Source organism: Rhinolophus ferrumequinum, chromosome 14, assembly GCF_004115265.2.
Source record: "Rhinolophus ferrumequinum isolate MPI-CBG mRhiFer1 chromosome 14, mRhiFer1_v1.p, whole genome shotgun sequence".
Classification (NCBI taxonomy): Eukaryota; Metazoa; Chordata; class Mammalia; order Chiroptera; family Rhinolophidae; genus Rhinolophus; species Rhinolophus ferrumequinum.
Genome location: NC_046297.1, coordinates 5,700,736 through 5,725,555, shown reverse-complemented (window position 1 = coordinate 5,725,555; position 24,820 = coordinate 5,700,736). Strand labels below are relative to the sequence as shown.

Here is a 24,820-nt window from a genome sequence, read left to right as displayed (position 1 = left end):
CTCACAAGAAAATGTCTTATTTTTGTACTAATTCAGGTAGAAGCTTGAATTAAGCCTTGTACCCAGTTAACCTTATTGAGGAAGAGCCAACTTTGGAAGAGGTGCACTGCATCTCCTAATAAGACAGTAAAAAAAGAGACAAAATCTTGAATGTTAATTTTTTTTTAAAGAAAGATTAACATGTTAAGTTTTATGTCCTTTAGTTAGAATGAGAGAGGGCCCCAGGCTTCTATGGTTAATTCCAGTTCTTATTGCTTAAATTACATTATTTACCAATGCTTCTGTTTACTATGTATTAAAATGGGTAGCACTGTTTACTTAACTACCTCACAGATGTGTTAGGAACATTACATTTTATGAAATGTTTCTCAACCTTATTAAAAGCTTAACAGCTTGGACCTATTTGCACCACAAGTGTGATATTCAGCATTTCATTCTTAGGGTTTGATAAATTGGAAAACAAGTTACGTACTTGATTCTAGATCTAGTCAGGCAACACTCTTTGTGTGACTCCTATTTTAATACAAGTAGATGGATAACCAACTATTTCAAAAGTTCCAAGAATTGTTTTTAGGTATTTTAGTTATAATCATATTACAGAGATCATGAAGCTAAAATAGAAGTAAGGCCAGTTTGGGGGGAAAGGAGGGAATGCCAGTAAATTTCAGACTGTAAAGCCACATTTAAAATACCTCAGACTAATTACTGTTAATTCTTTGTGGTGAGCTTCAAAGCTTTGACAGAGTGGACTAAGTAGATTGTAATTACAGGACAGTTTAGGGTTTCTGCACGTAATAAAATTACATTTTTAGAAGTAACAAGCTTCCATTTTGAAAATTTAGTATTAAGGTTTTGGAATGTGAACACATTTTGTTATTTCTATAGTATTATTCATTCTGCTTCTGAGATTTTAATTAACTACTGGAAATCCTTAACCAATTGCAACAGTTTGTAGGAAAAAAAATATGCCATGAAAGCACCTTATGTTTTCCCTCTTCATTTTCAAAATGATTTTGGTTGCTTTGATTAGACATTCTTTGCTGATTTTTTTTTGTACCCATAGCTCATTTAAACACAGCTGAACTTAAAAAAATTTTTTAATCTAAAGATAGTTCCAGTTTTAATGAACTTATAAAGTAGCAAATTTACTTTTTTCCCCATTCCGTTAGGAAATAGCTATTGCCAAAGTGAAGGAATAGATACTGTTTCTTGTTATATGAGGGTGATGTGCTTTGCAGAGGAATTGTTCTCTTAAGTTGGAGTTTTAAGGGATATCAGTGTTCATCTATACCATCTTTCCAATTCCAAAATGGTTCTGTTCCATTTTGGAAATTTGAAACATGTAATTTGAAATCTTTAATAAAATTTGCATTTAATTAAAAAAAATATTCCAAGTCAAAATACATTTTAAATGAGAGAGTGGCTTTATATATGGCAGGGGTTTTTTTGTTGTTGTTGTTGTTGTGTGTGTGTGTGTGTGTGTGTGTGTGTGTGGTTATGCATGCCATCAGCTGTTAAAGAAACTATTACTATTTTATTGAAGTGTTTTTGACCTCAAAATCTTTAAATATGTTTTATCACAAGATTCTTAAGGCATAGAAGCATTCTCTTCACAGCCAATAAAATTAAGCAGTTGAAAATTTTAGTGAAGTCAAAGTTGATAAGAAACATTACTGATGTTTCTAGTTAGATAATACACAGTTTAATGGCAACAAGTATTTGTTATGAGTACTTAATAGTTTAGCCATCATATATAAAATCTTATACAGGATTTTTTTGTTATCTCTAGTGAAAATGTGATCAGATTAGGCATATTTAAATTGTCAATTTTCCTTAGGCTAGAGGTGAACAAAAAAAATAATAGCAGAGGTACACAGCTACAGTCAGCAGGGTTCTTGTGTCTATTTGCAGATACATGTATTTTATAGGGTAAGTATATTTTTAGTACTGAGAGGTTGATTTTTCCAACTGACTATATTATTGAATAGAGCAGTGCAGAATCATTAAAACAGTGAATGATAGCCACACTCATTTTTAGTCTCATTTTAAAATTTTTTCACTTAAATATTGTCAGGATACTCATTAGTTTTATACTGTTTGACCACTAGGGGGTGCTTTTGGATAATATTTCCAGCTCTCATCTTAAAGCCCTCTCAGCAATATAGGTATGAATTTTTATTGGGGTGTTGGAGCATGAAATTACAGAGATTTATAAGAGGTAGTTGTTTTTTGTTGTGTTTTTGTTGTGATTTTGATGTTGATTTCTTAGAAACCTAGTCTAGCTCATTTGGGGCAACAGTGTGCTTGTAACTGATAGAAATATTTAATATTTACCTCAATATTTTGTTAGCAAAATTATACATCTCAAACATAATATTCATGCACATTACCAAATAATCCTGTACAATAGTACTTTTAATATTTCATCTGTTGCACAACAGTTCTACTCTTCCTTAAGATATTTTTTCAATCATCTAGCCTAACTTACTTAACATTATCTAACATACGAGAGTGACTGACATCTATTTACATAGTTAAGTAAGTAGTTATACCAACTAATGTAAGATGCACAAAGCTAAAGCTGTATCCTTACAAACACTTAAAATATGCTTTCTATGGTCTTCATTCTATGAAGTGCTAAGAATCAAGAGAAATAACATGTGATTAAGTTTCTGCCCTAAAGTTGATATAATTTATTTGGAGAAGCTGATATGTAAACAGACAATTACAACTTAGGACAAAAAGAAAGCTTTATGTTAATAGTACTTGGTTATAAAGGTACGAACAAAATGCTGCAGAAGTAAGGAAAATGGAGCTTCTTTCTCATAACAATTTACACATTTCCTGTTTTCTATTTTTCTCCCATGTCCCTACCAGGAGGAAACCTGGTAGACCATGAGCGAGAGCTATATGACCTTTTAGTGGGGAATAGGCACGTGGCAGCGGAAAGGATGTGCGCGGGTGATGAGTTCCGCCGGCGCTGGAAAACGTGGACTACGTTTGTCCTGATGAATGAGAAAAAGCGGTGTTATGTACAAGTTACTGGTAGTTCCACGTGTTCAATCTTACCTCCCATAACTCGACACTTTCGCTTTCCTATTTTTCTTTTTCTCTCCAAGAATCTCAGTTTCTATGCTAATTTGAATTTGCAACAATAAGGCTGAGAAAAGGAGGGTGCCAGTAAGTCGTGGTAAGTACTGGTGAGTATACTCAACAACAAAATACTGGTTTAATTCGTCAAATCAGCAATCTTAAAATAAAACTGAAAACTGCAATGGGACATTAAGATGAATGACCTTATACACTGATGGTGGAAATATAAATTGATAAACGTTTTTAAAAAGTTGACTGAATTTACTTTGAAAGCCTTTAATATATTCATGCCCTTAGTGCATATATAGGCCCTTTAATATATTCATTCACCTAGTGATTTTCTTTAGAAGAGGTACTTGAAGAAGTAATCTGAAGTATGGAAAAATATGTAGGCAGGACACGTTTAATAGTCTCATGCTCGTACATTCTTGGTAATAAGGTACCAAAGGTTATACAAGGTCTGACACAAGTTTGCGCACTTGCCACCATATGCTTACATTGGCAGCCCTGTACAAACAGCTTGAGAAGGTTTCATAACCTTGGTCTATCAGTGTCTCACAGCTGTGTTCATGTCGACGGGTGGCGGTGTCTTGCTGAGTGGCGTTCCTTGTTCCGTGTTTCTGTGTGCCATCACCAGGTCTGAGCTTTAATTGGAGCAATGAACAAACATTACATTCCTTGTTAAACTTGGCAAGAGTGGAAGTGAAATCAAGGCCATGTTAGTCCAAGTTCATGGGGATAATGCCATGAAGAAAACGACAGTGTACAAATGGATTAAACGTTTTTCTGAGCAGAGAGAATGCATCACTGATGAAGAGAGGTCAGGGCGGCCAGTAACAAGCAGAAGTGATGAAAATATTACAAAAATTAGTTGAATAGTGCGTCAAAATCGTCGGCTGACTGTGAGAAGCATAGCAGACCACGTCAACATTGATAGAGAAACAGTCAGGAAAATCTTAACTGAAAATCTTAGCATGAGAAAGGTGTGTGCAAAAATGGTCCCGAAGGAGCTCTTGGATCACGACAATGCACCAGCTCACACGGCACTGTCTGTGGGGGAGTTCTTAGCCAGGAAACAAACAACTGTGTTGGAACACCCTCCCTACTCACCTGATCTGGCCCCCAATGACTTCTTTCTTTATCCAAAGATAAAGGAAATATTGAAAGGGAGACATTTTGATGACATTCAGGACATCAAGGGGACATCACGAGGACAGCTGTCATGGCCATTCCAGAGAAAGAGTTCCAAAATTGCTTTGAAGGATGGACTAGGTGCTGGCGTCGGTGCATAGCTTCCCAAGGGGAGTACTTCAAAGGTGACTGTAATGATATTCAGCAATGAGGCATGTAGCTCTTTTTCTAGGATCAGTTCGCAAACTTAATTGTCACACCTTCATATATGGAATCTAAAAAAGAAAAAAAGCTCACAGAAAAAGACATCAGACTAGTTAGTAGACAAGGAAAGTAGAGGGAGGGGGCAACTGGAAGAAGGTGTTCTAAGATACCAGCTTCCAGTTATAAGATAAATAAGTCCTAGGGGTGTAAGGTACAACATGAAGACTATTGCTAACACTGCTGTATGATATGTAGGAAAGTTGTTAAGATTAAATCCTATAAATTCTCATCGCAAAAGAAACAAATGTTTCCTTTTTTCTTTCTTTTCATTATATGAGAAAAATGGACGTTAGCTAAACCTAACGTGGTAATCATTTCACAATATATGTAAATCAAACCACTATGCTGTACGTCTTCAACTTATACAGTTATGTATGTCAATTTTATTTCCCAATTTTATTGGGAAATAAATAAAACAAAAAACAACCTTTTGAGATCCGTTAAAGTGAATCTGACAGTGTTAATACATAGGTGATTTATTATCAAAGGAGAAATGTTATACAAAGTAAGCAATTTGTAATACTGTATGAAAATACTTTTATATATAGTGTCAAAATTAAATACACATATTCCATTAATTAAAAGGCCATCATATATTATTCTTTTAAAAATATACTTTCCAAATTGCAAACTCATTTAGACAAGTTTTATTACACATAAATGACAGAAGAAACTCAGTACTACGGTTTAGCATTCTTAGAACAGGTGACTTTCTATTCTGTGAAATTATTCTTTCTTTTCATTTTAAAACATTTGCTATGCCATTATTGGAGGTACTGTGTTATACATTCATGTTTAATCACATCTCAGTACCTCTCTTAAGTATCTTGGACTCCTTTATGGTGTTGCTTTATGTCTCTCGTTCGCCTGGGCATTATCCGTATCTCACTGTTAACTCTGAAACATTTCCAGCACAGACGATGACAATTTCCACTCTCATTGCAGTATATTGATGCATAGTAGGCCACAAAATTATTTTGATAATAAAGCAATGTTAATTTTTAATCCTTGTAACTTTTATATACTTCACAGATTACATATGTCTTCTTCTGAAAATTTTTAACAGGTTTAAAAAGTATTGCTGCAACTAATACCTTACATGGATTGTCTTGCAAAATGAACACCAGCTGATACATGTCCGCCATACATATGAAATAGTTCGTTGATTGCAGCATTCGGTTTCCATTGTTTATGGCCATCTTCTAGTACCACAATATGTATTTCTCAATTGCTCTAATCCATTTAGACCAGGATACATTCAGTAACTTCTAGAAGGCATTTTACCCCCCAAAACTGCATGAGCAGACAGATTCTTGATGGATACACTGAAGTTCACATGTTTTTACATAGTCACTCCATATTTTTCAATGTTCTTTAGTGCCTCTCAAAATTTTATTCCAACAAGTTTTTATCTGTTGTAGTAGCATCCTTAGGAAACACATGTCATCCTGTTTTCTCTGTTCCTTTAAAGATTTTTTCGCTTCCTATAGAAATATATTTTTAAAAAAAGTTTTAAGTTCACATTTTGATAAAAATATGTGTTTTAAAATATTCAACCTATAACTTCCATCATGTTAGGTTATACTGAAATTTTGGTGTAATGGAAAAGAAGAATCTTGCATGATATTTTTAAACTATGATTTCTAACTATAATTGTTGTATCTGAAATTCAAAGTTGTGGTCTGAGGTTTAAAATTCATTAAAGAGCTATGTCAAGTGGCTGCCATTTTCACCCCTGCAACAGTGGACATACGAATGGTGTTCAAACTTCTGTGAGTAAGATTTTTTTAGATTACTTAATTAAGTATTTTAATGTGGAAGACAATGTATTTTTTTGTAGAAAGAATAGTTAACACTGAAAATATCCAGAGTATTTTGACCATGACGATTACTAAGGGTCTACCCGATTGAGTGGGAGTCCTAAGGGCACCCCAACAATCTTCACTACAGTACGGACAACACCTCCTCATGAGCTAGTTTTCAGTTCCTGATGAGAACCTTAAAAAGTGTTGCCTGTACAACCTACAGAGAGGAGAAAGAGACAGCTCACACGGAACAGACATAGGGGAGTAATTGCATAGACTCAGTTATATTCCCGTGAGCCCCTGGGAGGTGGGCTTAGTGCAGGGCAGGGGAATTCACTTAGACAACAACCAGTTATTGGTCAGGTATTGTGCTCAGTGCTTTACAAACATTGTTTCATTCTTATCTGCTTAACTGTGAAAATTGACAGTTTAAGCCTCCTTTCACAGATGAGGAAACTGAGCTACAAAGAGGATAAATAAGCTGCCAGATCACATGACAAATAAGTATAATTACTGGGTCTTGAGCTCATCTTCCTATTTTTGGTTTAGTCACAAATTCGATCACTCTTAGTTATGTATTTAATAACATTAACACGTAACCTCTAAATAATCCTTTAAAAAGATTAGACAACAGATTTCAAAGATAAATATGAAGAGGAATTTCTCATATTATTTTTAATAAGAGACCCAGAACATATTTAAAAAGCACAAACTGACATTTATGTGACTAAGCAGATTTTAAATACATAGATGTGAAAATTTCATGACTTTTCCTCAGAGACCAAGATTGAACATTCATTAAAAAGGCCAAAAACAAAGAACCATGATTCTGTCTCTGTAATCCTGGGAACAAAGATGTGATCTTTCTTTTTAAAACTTCCTTTCCATATTTTCTTAGCCCAGAAGCCCTCAATGTATTATATTGCTCATGCACTCATTTAACTCTTCCATTTCAGGTGGAATTTCCAGGTTTCTTGAGTCCCAGGGTATGCAAATTCACCCTGCTTCTCCAGGAGGAGTAAGGAATTTCCATGTTCCTTATATCTATTGGGTGAATGACATTATAATAATAGTAATGGGAACGTAAAAGAAGAACCCGTGACTCTCATGAACCAGGTGTGTTCATTTTCACATTCCCATCCTACTTAATATTTATATCCTTTTAAGGTTTCATCAAATTCAATTCAATATTCTGACTTTTTCATTCACAAATATTTCCTGTATTGCTATATAATTTTGTGCAATATCTAATAGTATGTATAAATATATAAATATAGAATATTCATATACTATTATACATATATAATACAGAGGGTGCCAAAAAAAGTATACACATTTTAAGAAAGGAAAAAACTGTATTAAAATTGTAATAATATACACCAATAAAAAAAGATGACTACAAGTCATGTGTATACATTTCTTTGGCACCCCGGTATATATTTCATACTGTATATTAATAAAATAGGTGTAAAATAGGCTCTCACTTTTAATTTATATTTCTTTACTAACTCAAAAGTATGGCTGTTTTTCTTCATATGCTTTTTTTCTAGTTTTTTTCTTCTATATAAATAGTTTATGGCTTTTGCCTATTACCGACTGATGTTTCAATGTTTCGATTTGCTTTTTTAAAAAAAAATCAATGCTCTGATATTTCTCCTAGCTTCTTTTATTTTAAAATAGTGTTGTTTTTAAGTGGTGTAAAGGGATCCAATTTGTAAGGAGTATCTCCTTACTCCTTCTATTAACATTATAATGAATATTTTCTAAACCAACCATAAGAAAGAAAATTCAAAGAGAAATATTAAGGAGTAAAAAAAAAAAGTTGAGTAAAAAGCTGATAAAGAAAGAAAATTATACAATTATTCTCACCAAATTCTTAGTGGGTTGGGCTTCACCCAGGGAAGCTTGTTTTTTTCCTTTGTCCTTAAAAACAAAGTTACATTTACAACATTGAATATTAATCCTTTGTCACTCCTCCCATTAATGTAATCGCTAATGTTAATCGTTAATGTTCACATGCCTCTCAGCTCATCTAATCTATTTGAGAATCCACTTCCAATTATTTATTGTTAGTACAGCAGAATAATAATTCCATTTAGAAATAGAATACAGGCATACCTTGTTTTATTGCGCTTCATTTTCTTTAATTGCTTCACCAGATAAAGCACTTTTTACAAATTGAAGGTTTGTGGCAACCCTGCATTGAGCTAGTCTGTGAGTGCTACCATGTCTCCCGGAAAATAAGACCTAGCCGGGCAATCAGCTCTAATGCATCTTTTGGAGCAAAAATTATAAGATAAGACTGGGTATAACATAATGTAATATAATATAATGTAATGTAATATAATATAATATAATATAATAAATATAATATAATACCGGGTCTTATATTAATTTTTGCTCAAAAGACGCGTTAGAGCTGATTGTCCAGCTAGGTCTTATTTTCAGAGAAACACAGTATTTTTCCAACATTTGTTTGCTTCCGTATCTCTATGTCACATTTTAGTAATTCAATATTTCACAGTTTTCCATTCTTATTATTTTTTTTCTGGCGATCTGTGATCAGTGATCTTTGATGGCACTGTAATTGTTTTGGGGTGCCACTAACTACACCCATATAAGATGCAGAACTGATACATATTGTGTGTGTTCTGACTGCTCCACAGACCAGCAGTTCCTCTGTCTCTCTCCTTTTCCTTGGGCCCCCCTATCCCCTGAGACACAATCGTACTGATTTAGGCCAATTAATAACCCTACAACAGCCTCTAAGTGTTTATGTGAAAGGAAGAGACGCACATCTTTCACTTTAAGTAAAAAGCTAGAAATGATTAAAGCTAGAAATGATTAAGCTCAGTGAAGAAGGCCTGGCTAAAGCCAAGACAGGTTAAAAGCTAGGCCTGTTGTGCCAGACAGTTAGCCTAGTTGTGAATGCAACGGAAGCGTTCTTGAAGGAAATTAAAAGTGCTACTCCAGTGAACACACGAATGATAAGAAAAGCAAAATGGCCTTACTGCTGATGTAGAGAGAGTGTTAGTGGTCTGGATAGAAAATCAAACCCACCACAAATTTCCTTTAAGCCCAAGCCTCATCCAGAGCAAGGCCCTGACTCTCTTCAATTCTAGGAAGGCTGAGAGAGGTGGGGAAGCTGCAGAAGAAAAGTTTGAAGCTTGGCAGAAGTTGGTTCCCCTGGGGTTTAAGGAAAGAAGCCTTAACATGAATATACATAACATGAAAGTACAAGGTGAGTAGCAAGTGCTGATGGAGAAGCCACAGCAAGTTACCCAGAAGTTCTAGCTAAGATAATTCATGAAGAAGGTGGCTACACAAAACAACAGAGTTTCACTGTAGATAAACCAGCCTCAGATTGGAAGAAGATGCCATCTAGGACCTGCGTAGCTAGAGAGAGGTCAATGCCTGGCTTCAAAGTTTCGAAGGACAGGCTGACTCTCTTGGTAGGGGCTCATGCAGCTGGTGACTTGAAGTTAAAGCCAATGCTCATTTGCCATTCTGAGAATCCTAGGGCCCTTAGGAATTACATATTCTAAATCTGCTCTGCTTGTGCTCTGTAAATGCAACAACGAAGCCTGGATGACAGCACATCTGTTTACATCATGATTTACTAACTATTTTAAGACCACTGTTAAGACCTCCTGCTCACGGGGATAAAAAACAAAACAAAGATTCCTTTTAAAATATTACTGCTCGTTGACAATGCATCTGGTCACCCAAGAGCTCTGATGGAGATGGACAATGAGATTAATATTATTTTCATTCCTGCTTACATAACATCCTTTCTGCAGCCCATGGATCAAGGACTAATTTCAACTTGCAAGTCTTATTGTTTAGGAAATACATTTTCCTAAACAAAGGGCTATTGCTGTATAGATAGTGATTCCTCTGATGGATCAGGGCAAAGTCAATTGAAAACCTTCTGGAAAGGATTCGCCATTCTAGATGCCATTAAGAACATTCAAGATTCATGGGAAGAGGTCAAATATCAACATTAACAGGAGTTTGGAAGAAGTTATTTCCAACTCTCTGGGATGACTTTGAGGGGGTCAAGATTTCAGTGAAGGAAGTCACTGCGGATGTGGTGGAAACAGCAAGAGAACTAGAACTAGAAGAGGAGCCTGAACACGGGACTGAATTTCTGCTATCTCATGATAAAACTTTAATGGATGAGGAGTTGCTTCTTATAGATGAGCAAATAAAGTGGTTTCTTGAGATAAAATGTAGTCCTGGTAAAGATGCTGTGAAGATTGTTGAATTAACAATGGATTTAGAATACTACATAAATTACTTAGTTGATAGAGCAGTGGCTGTGTGTGAGAGGATTGACTCCTATTGTGAAAGAAGTTCTACTGTGGGTACCATGCTATCAAACAGCATCCCATGCTACAGAGAAATTGTTTGTGAAAGGAAGAGTCAATGATGTGACAGACTTCAAGGCAGTCTTATTTTAAGAAATCACCACAGCCACCCCGACCTGCAGCAACCAGCAGCCTGATCAGTCAGCAGCCATCCACACGGAGGCAGGACCTTCCACCAGCAAAGTGATTACGACTTGCTGAGGGCTCAGATGACGGTTAGCATTTTTTAGCAATAAAGTATTTTTAAACTATTTTAGCAATAAAGTATTTTTAAAATACAAAAGTATTTTAAGGTATGTACATTTTTAGACATAATGCTATTGCACACTTAATAGACTACGGTGTAGTGTAAACATAACTTATATGCACTGGGAAACCTAACAATTTGTGTGACTCGTTTCATTGCGGTATTCACTTCATTGCGGTGGTCTGGAACTAACCCGCAATATCTCCAAGGTCTGCCTGTTTCAGGAAAAAGGATAAAGCAAGGAAGTTAGCCTTCTGAAGACCCTGGATCCATGAGTTTGCAGGTATGCCCAGCACTGTGTTAATGATTGTGAGGAATGGAAAACTAATATAGCAGTGTATAGTAACAGAGACAAAACTAAAATTCTCATCAATATGAAAATAAAGTTATTCAATTGTTAAGCCTGATTATAAATTTTTTATACTTTACCCATCAGAAGCAAAATGAAATGAACAATAAAAGCCTGTAGCATGTCTGACTCACGAAGAAAACTCAACGTAGCTGAATTTTCAACGTTTCTAACATCTTACCTTATCATTTCAAGACAAAGCTGGACTGTATCAGGTTAGTTAGTGTTGTAACATAATTTTATGTAATTTCAAGAATTAATTATTTGTGTTTCCTTTCTCTACAGTTACTTGATTTTGGAACATGCTGATCCATGCAAAGCTCAACACACAGAAAGAGGAATTACAAATATATCGCATACCCACTAGCCCTTACCCCTTCCCTAGGCCAAGAGGTGATATCACTAATTTGTTCTGCGGTTTTTTCAGATAAGCCCTGACTTGAGGCTTATTCTCAGCACAGTGTTTCCAACAGTTGCTACTAAGCAATTGGATTTGTAAGCAACACGAAACCTATCTGCCATTCCTACATTAGACAGAATTTTGAAATCACTATAAATAAGGATTGAGAGCTGGTAGGCTAGAATATGAAGTCTTCATGAACCTTGAGCTACAGCCTTATAGGATGCAAAGAACAGAACAGATCAGATTTATAGAAAAGAGAACAGTAGAAATTTGACACAAAGGACTAACATAAGTAAGGGGACGAAATGGGAAAGAAGCTTGGCAAATCTAGGACAGAAGAGGAGACTGGCTTGCCTCACATAGATAACAATGATAAGTGATAACACAGTGATAACTGATACTATCTTATTGTTGTCAATGTCAGTATAGCTCAAAAACAGTCTTAACATTTTACCTTCTGTGGGCAATGATTGGTGTTAAAAAATAAAAGCACACACAACACTTTTTCCTATCAGAAAAATGTTAAAAATTTCTTTTGAAAAAAATCCTAAGAAAATTTTTGGCTTTGTGTGGCAGCTGGTAAAATTCCTGAAGAGGAGGGTAATAGTAATAACAATATAACATTTATTAAAACCTTTTTGTACTAAGCACTTTAATGAGTTATGCCGTGTAAGCCTTTAATATCCTATAATGTAGATATATTCTTCCTCCATTTTGTAGATGACGTAACTGTTGTCTAGTTTCAAGATGTCTTCCAAATTTTTATTTTTTAGTAACCACTAGCAGAGGAGTAGGGAAAAGGTAGTCCTATACTTATCAAAATTATTAAAGCAAAAAAATAGAAAATTGTTGGACATATATATGCCCAGTTTTAACATATAAAGATATTTGTTAAATACATGAGATTACATGGTTTTTTTTGGCTATGAGTTTTTATAAATGTATACATATATGGATTAAAATTATTAATGAATTTTAGAGATAAAAATTTACCCTTTCCCACCCACCTTCTCACACTGGACTCCCTGAAAGTTACTATGGCAATGAAGTATGCATTCATTTATTTGTACTCCCATTTTATAAACTATTTAGTTGCCCTCACCAACAGATGAATAGGCACGTTCCAAGTGGAGATTTTCCTCATCCAAGCTGAGTAAATGTATTTCAACGTTAAGTTATAATCTTTTAGAATTCTATGACACTGGATATGATCACCAGAGAATGATACTATCCTATCATGGGAGGAGTGTATATTTTTGTTAAAGAAAACAGCCCTCAGCTTACCTTCCTGGTGCAGTTCAACAGTTTTAATGTGCCCTGGGAAACTATTGATAAGTGGTGCTTTAATTCCTCATGGATATTCGTGTTAAGAAAGTGCTTCAACTTGCGAGCAGCAGTTTTTAAAAACGTAGCTTCCTATTACAGAAAAAAATCAGAAGGGCTATGGTTCAAATAAAATATTAAGAAATGATAAGCTTTCTTAAGGATCCTAAAGCCAGAACTGTATTGCTAAGTAATGCCCCACCCCCACCCAGGCTTTCTATTTCGGTTAATCACATGACTGACAAGTAACTAGACTGAAACTGTTTAGCTCCTAAGTGACAGTCTGAAGTGCCTAGAACTTGGCTAATGATTATCTGACTTTTTCAATTCTCTTTCTCTTTTGTGTATGAGTGGTCTTACCACATATGGGTGAACATATCACAAGTTTATTTCATTTCATTCAAGACAACCAAAGGAGAAGTCTCCTAGAAGCAACAATAATGAAAGGTATGTGTGATTTTACTTGTTGTTATTAATTTTGCACCTTTGGAGCTATGGATGAATAGCTGGCGATAAGGGTCATATTCACCTAAAACAAGTTTTTCAGATATTTAAGAAATTTTTAAAAAGAATTTAGGGATATACTATTAGAAGTCCTGAGGTTAACTCAACTATTATGAGTTTTGTAAAAGACTGTTGAATACCACACTAGTTTTTGTAGAAAGAAATGACACAAACTTTTTTTGGAAGTTTTGTAAATTGTATTATTATACCAACTAGAAGTGGTAGTGGTGTGAAGGCTAGCAAATATTGAAAGAAAAAATTTCAAGATGCCTACAACTAAATTATGCCCATAACATATGTTTATGTGTGTGTAAGCAATCACTCTAACAAGTACTTTCCTGAATAAAAATTTCAGAAATAAGAGATGTGTGTCTTTGAATTCAGCAGTTCTTCTAGTGTTTTCTAGGTGAAAAATGAAATGCTAAAATAAAAAAGAATAATCAAATAAGCACAAGGCTATTTGTAAAATAAAGTATAAAGAAGACCATAGTATAACTTAATAGATTAGTGGGAACTAGCTGGTTAGAACAACAACAAAAAAATGTTATTAATATTATTTATATAATTATCTAACAGAGAGATACAAAAAATATAGACTTCTGTGAAATCAAACTCAAGTGACATATAAAACTGCAAATAATTATCATTACCTTATCATCATCACATGAATGCTTTTTAAAAAAGTTATGTTCATTATTCAGGCAATTGCTATCATTTTCTCCTATCGGTGCCTGTAATAAATAATATAAAATTATATGATTAAACTGGGGACTTTTCTAATATGTAGTAATTATAAAAATAACAATGTTTAATACTTGGTATTTATATGTACATTTTAAGGAAATAACTTTAGCGCTGCTTAGGTGAGTAGGCATGAAGAATAGTTTTCTATAGTTGAAGAATAAACAAGTATATACACAAACCCTCACATATGCAGAGCTTCCCCAGATTCCACAGTTTAATCCTAAAAATCATTAAGAGAATCTAGCCCATTTGGGCAAATAAAAGGACCTATTTTAGAAGTTATACTATACAGACAAAATACTACAAATTTTGAAATCATGATGTTGAGATGCATTCAAGAGGTTATTTGGTTCAATTTTCTGCCACTATCAAACAAAAACAAAGGGAATTTACATTAGAATGAAGGAAAAACCTCTTGACGTTGAGAATAAAGTTTAAAGTCATTCTATAGCATTTTTAACAATCCAATTTGTCTGGGATGTTTGAGGTAGAATTTTGCTAAGAAATGATGGAATTGAATGTGTGCACTGTAATGTAGGAGCGGAGGCGCAGACTGGTACATTCTCATATTTCATTTCTAAGGAATGTAGTACTAGAAGGTGGGGATTGCCCAAATCAAGAATTTAGTTGAAATACTAGGAAGAATTTTCTAAGAATTCAGATTCTCTTATGTATACTGTTGGACAAGCTCCGTCCAGCAAACTAGCAATTCCACGCTGTCAGAACTTCTAGAAAGACTTCAAGCAATCTTAGCCTGGATGTTGTCACGAAAGAAACAGAATAAAAAGTGGAATAATGGCAGGATTTAGTCATGGGCCTCTGATCTTCATCTCCCTCTCAGAAAACTGTGCATTACTCTTGTCATCTGCAAAACGCGTAAGTGCTCTCTGAGTTTATTCTGACTTTAAACGAATGTACTCTGTTTTACCGACAGGAATTACTGTCTGAACATATACTCATTCATTTAACCATACGACACTTACTACGGACCAATGTGCAAGGTCCTCTGCCAAGCCCTATGGGGAAACAAAGATAAGAACACAGTCCCATTTCTTGTGCCATTTGATATAAAGGGAGGGTGCTGCATCCATTGGACATTGTTACATCACTCCTTATCTTTGCAAAAGAATGCTTTTGTAAACAAAAGATTGGTTAGTACCAACCACCTCAGTAATACTGCAAATAATCTCAAGTGCAAATAGATATATTTTCTAAAGCTCTCCTCATGTTGCTTTCATGCACATTCCTAAAATGGTAGTAGAGAATTAATATTTGCCTATAAAATCATTTTCCTATTGACTTCCATATAACCCCAAGAAGGATAATAAACCACACATACATTTCTCTTTGATAAAGCATGCATTTAATTTTTGCATCCAAAAAAAAAAAAAGACAGACAAATGTGCAGCTAATCTGTGTAATGTTTTCCAATTTATCAAAAATATCGTATGAAATATGTCCAGAACTCGTACCAATTTCTTGGAGAATTGAACAAATCGCAAGACACATAAATATTTGAAAAGCCAAAGCCATATTGGTTAAGGCATTGCTCCAGGTATTAAAAAGAACTCAATTTTGGCAGATACAGATAGGTAATGTTGTACCAATTGATTTGTTTGCCAAGTGTTTGCTACAATATATAGAGATGTTCATTATACACTTAAAAGGTTGACTCATACACAGGTTACAATTATTATTAACTAGTTGACTTTAGCGCATGTTATGAATAAATTTAACGTAAGTGTACATGAGTGCCAACTACAGTTGCTTTCTGAAATTTCTATTCCAACCCTGTAAGAAGGATAAGATTATAGAATGAATCATGGCATTGGAAACAACCTTATATATCCATTGTTTAACAAATAGTAGAATTACTTTACCAATAATAGTTTCTTACAAGCATCTTGACATACCTGAAGCTCTTCGTATCGATTATGAATATAGAAAATTACAAGAGAAAAGCCAATGTCACCTTGACTCTGAACTACAGTATTTTCTAGTATAAAACATTATGTTATATAAATTGTTCCTAAAATACATGTCCTTTCAGTTTTTAGAATTATATCTTCTTTCATTTCAGTAGAGTTTTCTTACATCTTTGAATTTTTTTCCATTGTAATAATCTCTTCTTCAGAAACACTAATTATGTATACAATGACTTTTTTATTTCACTTTTTCTTTTACATATTTGTCTTTGATTTTTTAATTCCATTTTGTATGGTTTTTCTCCATCATGTCTTCCATATACCTCTTTCTAACAGGGTAATCATTTCTGGTTTTTATTTTATTCTCCACTATCCCCCCCAAATGTAGAGAGCTCACTTTCATTTTTTTGTATCTCTCCTCTGAACTCTTTTTAATTTGGTTTCTTAGAGAGTGTTAAGAATAAAATTTTCGACATTTTCTACTGCTTTCATGGATAAGTAATCTGTGATCTGAATTCTTCATTTTCCTTATTTATGTACTCATTTGATTATTTATGTGTTCATTCATTTGTTCATTTATTTAGGTAGTATCAATACACAGTGTTTCCCCTTTGTTTTTCCGATTATTTTTTGAAGGGATGCTACAGTAGATGAGGTTGTTCAGTCAGTATTTAACTACTCCATTGGAGGATGTCTTCATTTCCTAGGGCTGCTCTAACAAACGGTACCAAAAACTTGGTGGCTCAAAACAATAGAAGTTTATTCTCTCACAGTTCTGGAGGCCAGAAGTCCAAATCAAGGTGTCAGCTGGAGACTCCAGTGGAGAATTTGTTGGCCTTTTCTATCATCTGGTGGCTGCCAGCATTCCTTGGTATTTCTTGGCTTGTGGCCACAGGACTCCAGTCTCTGCCTCCATCTTCACATCTCTTTCTTCCCTGTGAATATTTGTCAAGGCTCCGTCGCTCTCTTATATGAGGACACTTGTCATGGTATTTGTGGATAATCCAGGATAATCTCACCATGTCCAAATCCTTAATCATATCTGCCAAGACTCGTGGTCCTTATAAATTTCCAGGGGTTACAACCTGATATCTTTGGGTGGCCATTATTCAGCCCACTACAGAGAAGCAGTTCTCTGCCCGTGGATGTTGCATTTCACCAAAAGACTTTGCTTTGGGTCGTGGATATTAGCCGACTGTACAAGAGCAGAGGCTTGAAATATATTTGCACAACTGAGTTCGGCCCCCTGTACTTTGTCTCTCAACAGGAGGAGAGTAAGTCTCTGGTAGCAGCTTGTGCTCATTACCTATTACCGCATAATAAATTATCACACACAACAAATTAGCAGCTTCAAGCAACACACTATCATTGTACAGTTTCTGTGGGGCAGACATTTGGGAGGAAATTAACTGGGGGCTTCCGGCTCTGCGTCAGGGTGTGAGCCACGTCTGTAGGCACCTCAGGCTTGACTGTGGCTAGAGGATCAATCCACGTCTCCTGATGGCACATTCCCACAGCTATTGGCAGGAGGCCTCAATTTCTCACCTCATGGGCCCCTCCACAGGCTTAACTACAAGTCCTTACAAGATGGTAGCTGCTTCCCCCCAAGCATACAATTCAAGAGAGAGAAAGGAGGAGGCCTCCATGCCGTTTACGCTTTAGTCTTGGAAGCCACACACTACTGCTTCCTTCTTATTCTGCTGGTTCGAAGTGTCACTAATTCCGGTCTATACTCAAGGGGAAGGAAGGTAAATTCCACCTCTTGAAAGGAGGAGTGTCAAAGGATTTGTGGGCATATGTTAAAACGACCACAGCACTGCTCTGCCATCCTGTGACCCAGAAGGAAGCATGTGGAAACGATCGGCCCAGCCCACTCGCATACCTGTGAATCTGAGAGACATGCATATTGCTAATGCTGTTGTGGCTGTTTGTTGTGACGTGAAAACTTCCTGACACAGAATTTTTGCTTTTTGGAACAATTAACTGTCCAAATACAAGGTGGGAAGGAGCAAGGGTAATACATCAGCGCAGCCGGCACCTTCAGTTCAAGTATGTTGCTTCAGCACACATTCTTAGGCATTTGCTATATTCTGCGCCACGGAGAGAGTTCTCCTCTTAATGTTTTCATGTTTTTTCTTTTCCTTTCAAAAGAGAAGGTCAGTATGGCTCACAGTCATTGTTCATGGTCCCATACGTTGCACTATGTGAACTAATGTCTATTTATTCCTGATAAATAATTCTGGTCAGCAGCTACGTAACTGACTGCTGTTTCTTTTCTATTCTCCTTCTGTTCATTTTTTACGTCTGGTTCTAAGGATTGGGGTTTTGACAGAAAAGAGAGATTCATATCATTCTCTGAAAGTGAACTTTGTTCCTGCAGGAATATTCTTCATTTCTCATCATCACTCTCACAACCCATCCATGGCCCAAAGCCTTGTACCATATAGAGACTCATTTGGAGGACCTCTGTGAAAAATGTGAGACTTATTTTTGACGAAATCTGTCATCTGTATGAAATTTGAAAAGGTATATATTTTAAAAACAGCATGTATGTTCTTGGAATGCTATTTCAAATGGTACAAATTTCACTGTTCGTCAAGTAGCTTAGCAGATTATAGTATGAATTGGTAGTTGATTCCTAATTTAAATGAAAATTCATTCATTTATTCTTCAACCAAATACTTGCTGAGCATCTACTATGTGCCATATAATAGTGGAGATAGAGCTGTGATCAAAATCAGAGATGGTTCCTTCTTTCAAGAAGTATCCTGTCTGGTGGTAAAGACAGACATCAATCCAAAAGCCACAATCAAATCTCAACTCAATAGCTGTTATGAATAAAAGGTATATGCTACCATGAAAGCCTATGCAAGAAGCATTTTACTTAGAAACCTCGTTGAAGACTTCCCTGAAAAAGGAACTCTTCAACTGAGATCTAAAGCGTAAGTAAACTCAAGAAAGTAAATAAAGGAGGATTTAAGATGTAGAAAACGGCATGTATGGTTGCATTTAAGTGGGAGGGAACAATAGCAGGTATGCTCCTGGAAAGAAGGAAGCAATGGAAAGCTGGAAAGAAAGCAAGAGAAATCATGGTTCCACATGAAACCAGACGTACTAGAAGAGATAAAATTATTCAGAGGCTTAAGGGTTGTGAAGGAGCTTTGTCTTGATCCTAAAATCAACAATTAATGACTAAACATGCTTTTCAAAGATCACATTACTAACAGCATAGTGAATGGTTTGGAAGGGGTCAACTTACAACTCACTATGAAACTACAGTGGCCAAAGAATAGACAAATAGATCAATGGAACAGACTAGAAACCCAGATATAATCCACATAAATATAGTCAACTGATCTTTGACAAACGAGTAAAGGCAATACAATGGAACACTGATAGTCCCTTCAACACATAGTGCTGGAATAAATGGGACATCTACATGCAAAGAAATGAATCTAGACAGAGATCTGACACACAAAAAAGTAACTTAAAATGGACCACGGTCCTAAATCTAAAACAAAACAATAATGCTCCTAGAAGGTATCAGAGGAGAAAACTTAGATGACCTTGGTATGGCAACGGCTTTTTAAATGAAAGTCCAAAGGCATGATTCATGAAAGAAATAATTGATAATCTGGACTTCATTAAAATCAAAACTTCAAAATATATACATCTCTATATCTACCTCTTTTCCCTGGTTATAGAACTATCTATATCTATCTGTCTATCTATCTATCTATCTATCTATCTATCTATCTATCTATCTATCTATCTATAGAATGTGAACATGTATAATATATGCAAGATCAAAAATTTAAGTTCATGAACTCATCCTAGAAAAAGTGCTACCTACTCGTTGCTGAATATCACTATGGTCACCTTCGAAGTGCTCCCCTTGGGAAGCTATGCACTGACGCCAGCGCCTAGTCCACCCTTCAAAGCAATTTTGGAACTCTTTTTCTGGAATGGCCATCAGAGCTGTCGTCGTATTACCCTGGATGTCCTAAATGTCATCAAAATGTCTTTCTTTCAATATCTCCTTTGTCTTTGGGTAAAGAAAGAAGTCATTGGGGGCCAGATCAGGTGAGTAGGGAGGGTGTTCCGACACAGTTATTTGTTTACTGGCTAAAAACTCCCTCACTGACAGTGCCGTGTGAGCTGGTGCATTGTCGGGATGCAAGAGCCATGAATTGTCGGCAAAAAGTTCAGGTCGTCTAACTTTTTCATGCAGCGTTTTCAGCACTTCCAAATGGTAAACTTGGTTAACTGTTTGTCCAGTTGGTACAAATTCATAATGAATAATCTCTCTGATATCAAAAAAGGTTAGCAGCATTGTTGCAATAAGTTCGTGAACTTAATTGTCTGAACTCATATACTACTATATGTTATGTAGTATATATTGTATAATATGATATAACATATGTAGTATAATATGTAATACATGTATATTATTTATATATAGTAGCACTGTCCATATCCATACTGTATCTTATATCATATTATTTATATTATTTAGAGTATATATTACACACAAACACATATCTTTTTGAAAACAAAGTTTGCAAATTAAACTGTTTCAGGGACTTGCTTCCTAAAGTTGTTTACACAGACAGGTGGGGAATCAACAGAATATTAACACGCTATCATTTAATGACTGCATCTGTGATTAGACTTGCAGCCACAATGACTGATTCCTTAAGAATCTAAGTGTTTTAAAATGGTAGCATTCCACCCAGAGGGACTTTACTGCTGAGACAGGTAAGTACAACAGGTCCTCAAGTAACATCGTTTCATTCAGCGTCATTTCATTATAACATTGATGAGATGCTCTAGGAATTTAACTCTTGTGTAGATCAATTAGCTTCCAGTAAAATTGGTTTCGTTAGACATCATTCTGCCAAAGTTCCAAGAGCCTATTGCTGATATTAAATGAGGACTTACTGTACCAATCAGAAGTGGTGTGTATATACATGTATGTATATAACCTTTTATATTAATGCTTGCGTTTGTGTGGAATTGGTTCCTATAATTGAGATTTGCTGACAAATATTATATATTTGTTAACAAAATGATTCAGACTTCCACCAGCAAATAAAGGAGCACCAGATGTTGCCAACCTTTACATTTTTACCAATTCCAATATTTGACAATTTGTGACTCGTTCTAGTGTAAATTTGTATTTCCATGATAACTACAGGATCAGCATGATTTCATGTCGACAGTTTGTATTTCCTTTATATGAATAGCCTGTTCTTATCTACTTTCTTAGGTTGTTTATCTTTTAAATGATCAGTTTTTACATTTCATATTAGGAATTCTTTTTAACTTTGTATGTTTTATTTCAGGTGTATCCCTCAAATAATGCATATTTTTATAAAGTTAGTCTTATTTAGTTGTATAGTTTAAAATAATTCATATTTACTGTCAGATATTATTATACTTCTTTTTATTTTACAAACTTTGTTTTATAATTTTGGTATATGAATTTTAGTATATAAAAGACAATTCTTTTAGAAGTGTTTTCCAAAAAATATTAAAATTGTATTCTCTCTCAATATAAACAGCAAATGTATCTATTGTCATTTTAAGAAGAGGGATTTATCATCTTTTTTACTTTCAGTCCTCCTATAACCACATGCTTTGCATATTATTTGTTTTTAGGTGAAATGTGTTATGGCAGTGTTTCTATATTACAATAACTATCTAGACATCACTAAATAGTTCAATACTTAATAATAGTCATTTTATGTCACCATTTATTTATTAATATCTTGTCCAGCTGGAGTAATTTGAGAGTCAGCTTTTTGTTGTTATTGTTTTAGATAAGGAAGTTGTATCCTTGCTGAGCTCTCTATATATTTATTTTCTTGGCACATTCAATAATACCTGCTTAGGTATAGGATTTGGGCTTTCTGCTCTTGATTACAAATCTCAGAAGAAATTGGCCAACTGGAGGTACAAATTGGTGAAAAACCGGAAGGTAGCCTAATTTTCCTTTATTGGAAACCCTACCTCCTATTCTTCCAGGAAGAATGCTTGCTTGAAAAATTTCTCCTTGGTATATACCCTAGTGTTTGTCTCGTGCTATTACTGTTGACTCATAATCAACAGGTTATTTTTTTTTAATGCAAAAATAGATCTCTCTTCAATTCTAAAATTTTTGCTTCTATTTCATCTGTTATTTTTTTCCTTCAGAATCATTTATTCTTTGTAGATTAGCTGTCTGGATTCTGTCTATGTTATCAATATCAATTACCTTCTCTTAATGGTATATATGCACATATACGCACACAGATTAATAGGTGTGTGTGTGTGTGTGTGTGTGTGTGTGTGTGAGAGAGAGAGAGAGAGGGGTAAAAAGATAATATTGTATAGTTATATAAAGCCTTTGCTTTTTCTTTCTTTTTGGGAGACTTTACATGTGTGTCTATGCAATGATTACAACATAAAATCACTCTTCTTTTTATACGCACGTTATTATATGCCTTTGACTGCCTACCTGATGGAAACAAACCCTCAAAGCCCCATGTGATTTCTGAAATTCCCCTGGTATTATCTAACGTGTGCTCTTCAATCAGCCCCTCAAGTTCTTCCAGTTGATCTCCTCAACTTGCTGTCCACACCTGCCTCTTGAGATGATGACCTTTATGAAATCACTACTTTCCGGGGTAAAGCTGTTTTTCTAGTGAGAACCACTAACGTACCCACTTGTGGTGTGAAGAGGGACCCTGTCCCTTAAATCCAAAGCATTTTCCTGGGTGTTGGGTCCAAACACTCCCAGTGTAAAGGACATTGTATTTTTCTTTACACATCCTACCTATTCCTCCCCTTTTCATTATTGAGCAGTCAGGTGTTTGTTTGTTTGTTTCTCTGTTTTATGGAACTTAATTCTACTGTGACCTCTCGGCTGGGCTTTGATTGGTCTAATACTTAGATACTAAGTCAGTAACGGGTATCCCAGAGCAATTTGTCAAATAACCGAAATCTAAAGTAATCAGGGCCTTTGGTGTTCCACTGGCATAAGGGTTGTTTCATAGGTAATCTAATCAGAGTTTGGCTTGGAATCTGATTCATTAGTTATAGACAAGAGAATGATTATTCTTCTGCATTTGACAGAAGCAAGAAACTCTGGTTGCTACTGGCAAGCCACAGCACGAAGCCAAATGACACATGGAGAAATGCAGTGTGAAAACAATTGTAAAGAAATAGAGCTGAAGTTCTGACTAAGCCACAACTCTACTGCTGGACTTTTCACTGAGGTAAGCCACCAACACGTACTGAGGTAAGTGTTTCACGTCATTTATATTCAGTTTTCCAATACTTGTGAGTGAAACCCTGCTGATAAAGCTTCTCCAGCCTGGAGGATTTCATAACCGATACTCTGGATTCTGGCTGCTCTAAAACAGTCCTCTTCTGGTACAGCTACATTTACCAATGAAAATCTGTGGCCTGCTCCTGCCTACCTTCATATGGGCAGCACAAGTTCACCTTTAGCATTAAAATAGCTCTAGTCCTCTCCTGAGATTTTTACAGCAATGTATTTCTGGCCCCAAAAAGAAGGGAGTTTCTCCTCCTCCCGTTTGGAGGAAAAAAAAAAAAAAAGATCTGTCACATTTCCAGGAATGTCTTCTTCCTAGAATGACTGGGCAAAGAGTACTGAACACAACAACGGTCACCACAATCATTATACCCTATAATCCCAGACAAAGCATTTTCACAAATAGACTAGGGAAAATTAACAATTGGCAGAGTTAGCATACAAACAGGTTTGCTCAGTTACAAAGCCCATGATTTTTCTACTGTACCAAGTCTGCCATTTAAATAATGTGAACTTGATTAAAAACTTTCAATCAACAAAGTTTAATAAAAGAGTTGAGAGTATAAGTTCTAGGCAAAAAAAAGAAAATATATTATTTTCTAAATGCTGAATCCTGTCCACTTGATATAGCTTACAATCCTTTTTGTTGGCTTATTATGTGTCTCCTTAAAATATTTATTGGATGTACATACATATTCATATTTTATGCAAAAATAGACTGATAACTGCCTTAATAGTATCAAGATAAAATACTATAAAGGAAAGATTACTTTTGACTGATCTTATGAATGAAATACAACCTGAGCTCGATCCCAAAGGGTACTTCAATTTGAGCAAGTGAATATTTGGGGAGAAAGACGGGAAGAAAGAAATTTCAAAATGAGAGAGCACAGTGCAAAGGCACGGCAGTACAAAAATGTGGGGCTCATTTGGGAAATAGTAAGTAGTCCGGTTTGGTTGTGGTGCAGGGAGGGTTAGGGGCAACGTAGAGTGGTAATTAGGCTAGAAAGGCAGACTGGGGGCAGATTATCCTTCCCGAATGCCCAGATGAGGGATTAGCCCCCAAGGCAGTAAACAATGAGTGCTCACCTATGGAAAGTTACTGGGCACGATTTCAACTCTGCCTACGTTGATTAGTAGACGTCAGGGAAGTTCATACTGTTTTACTCACAGTGGTGCTATGTCCTTTCCCTGGAGAATCAAATGAGGTGGTGGGTAGATATAAATCACAGAGAAATACAGAAGAATCAGAAGGAAAACTGTTGGTAAGAATTCTGATTGATAGGAAATGTACACCTGGGGCAAGCCCAGCTGAATAAAGGTACTGGCTCCAGTTTGGAGATA

General features: G+C 35.5%; 1 protein-coding gene across 9 annotated transcripts in view; it reads right to left on the bottom strand.

Annotated features, from left to right (window-relative positions):
- Positions 1–4,440: 4,440 nt before the first annotated feature.
- Positions 4,441–24,820, bottom strand: part of IL7 (interleukin 7) — a 43,970-nt gene continuing 23,590 nt past the window's right edge. Inside the window, exons 3-7 of one of the 9 annotated variants that reach the window (XR_004424990.1) lie at positions 14,140–14,220; positions 12,947–13,078; positions 8,163–8,216; positions 5,302–5,972; positions 4,441–4,499 (exon numbers count right to left, since the gene is read on the bottom strand). Coding sequence is in view for 8 of the 9 variants with exons in the window: in XM_033126523.1 (XP_032982414.1) it covers positions 5,853–5,972; positions 8,163–8,216; positions 12,947–13,078; positions 14,140–14,220 (387 nt within the window). In the remaining variant the exon portion in view is untranslated. Of the gene's footprint in view, positions 4,500–4,965; positions 5,973–8,162; positions 8,217–11,004; positions 11,126–12,946; positions 13,079–14,139; positions 14,221–24,820 lie in introns of those variants that run through there. The other 8 variants (XM_033126523.1, XM_033126524.1, XM_033126525.1 and 5 more) reach the window with 8 other exon arrangements.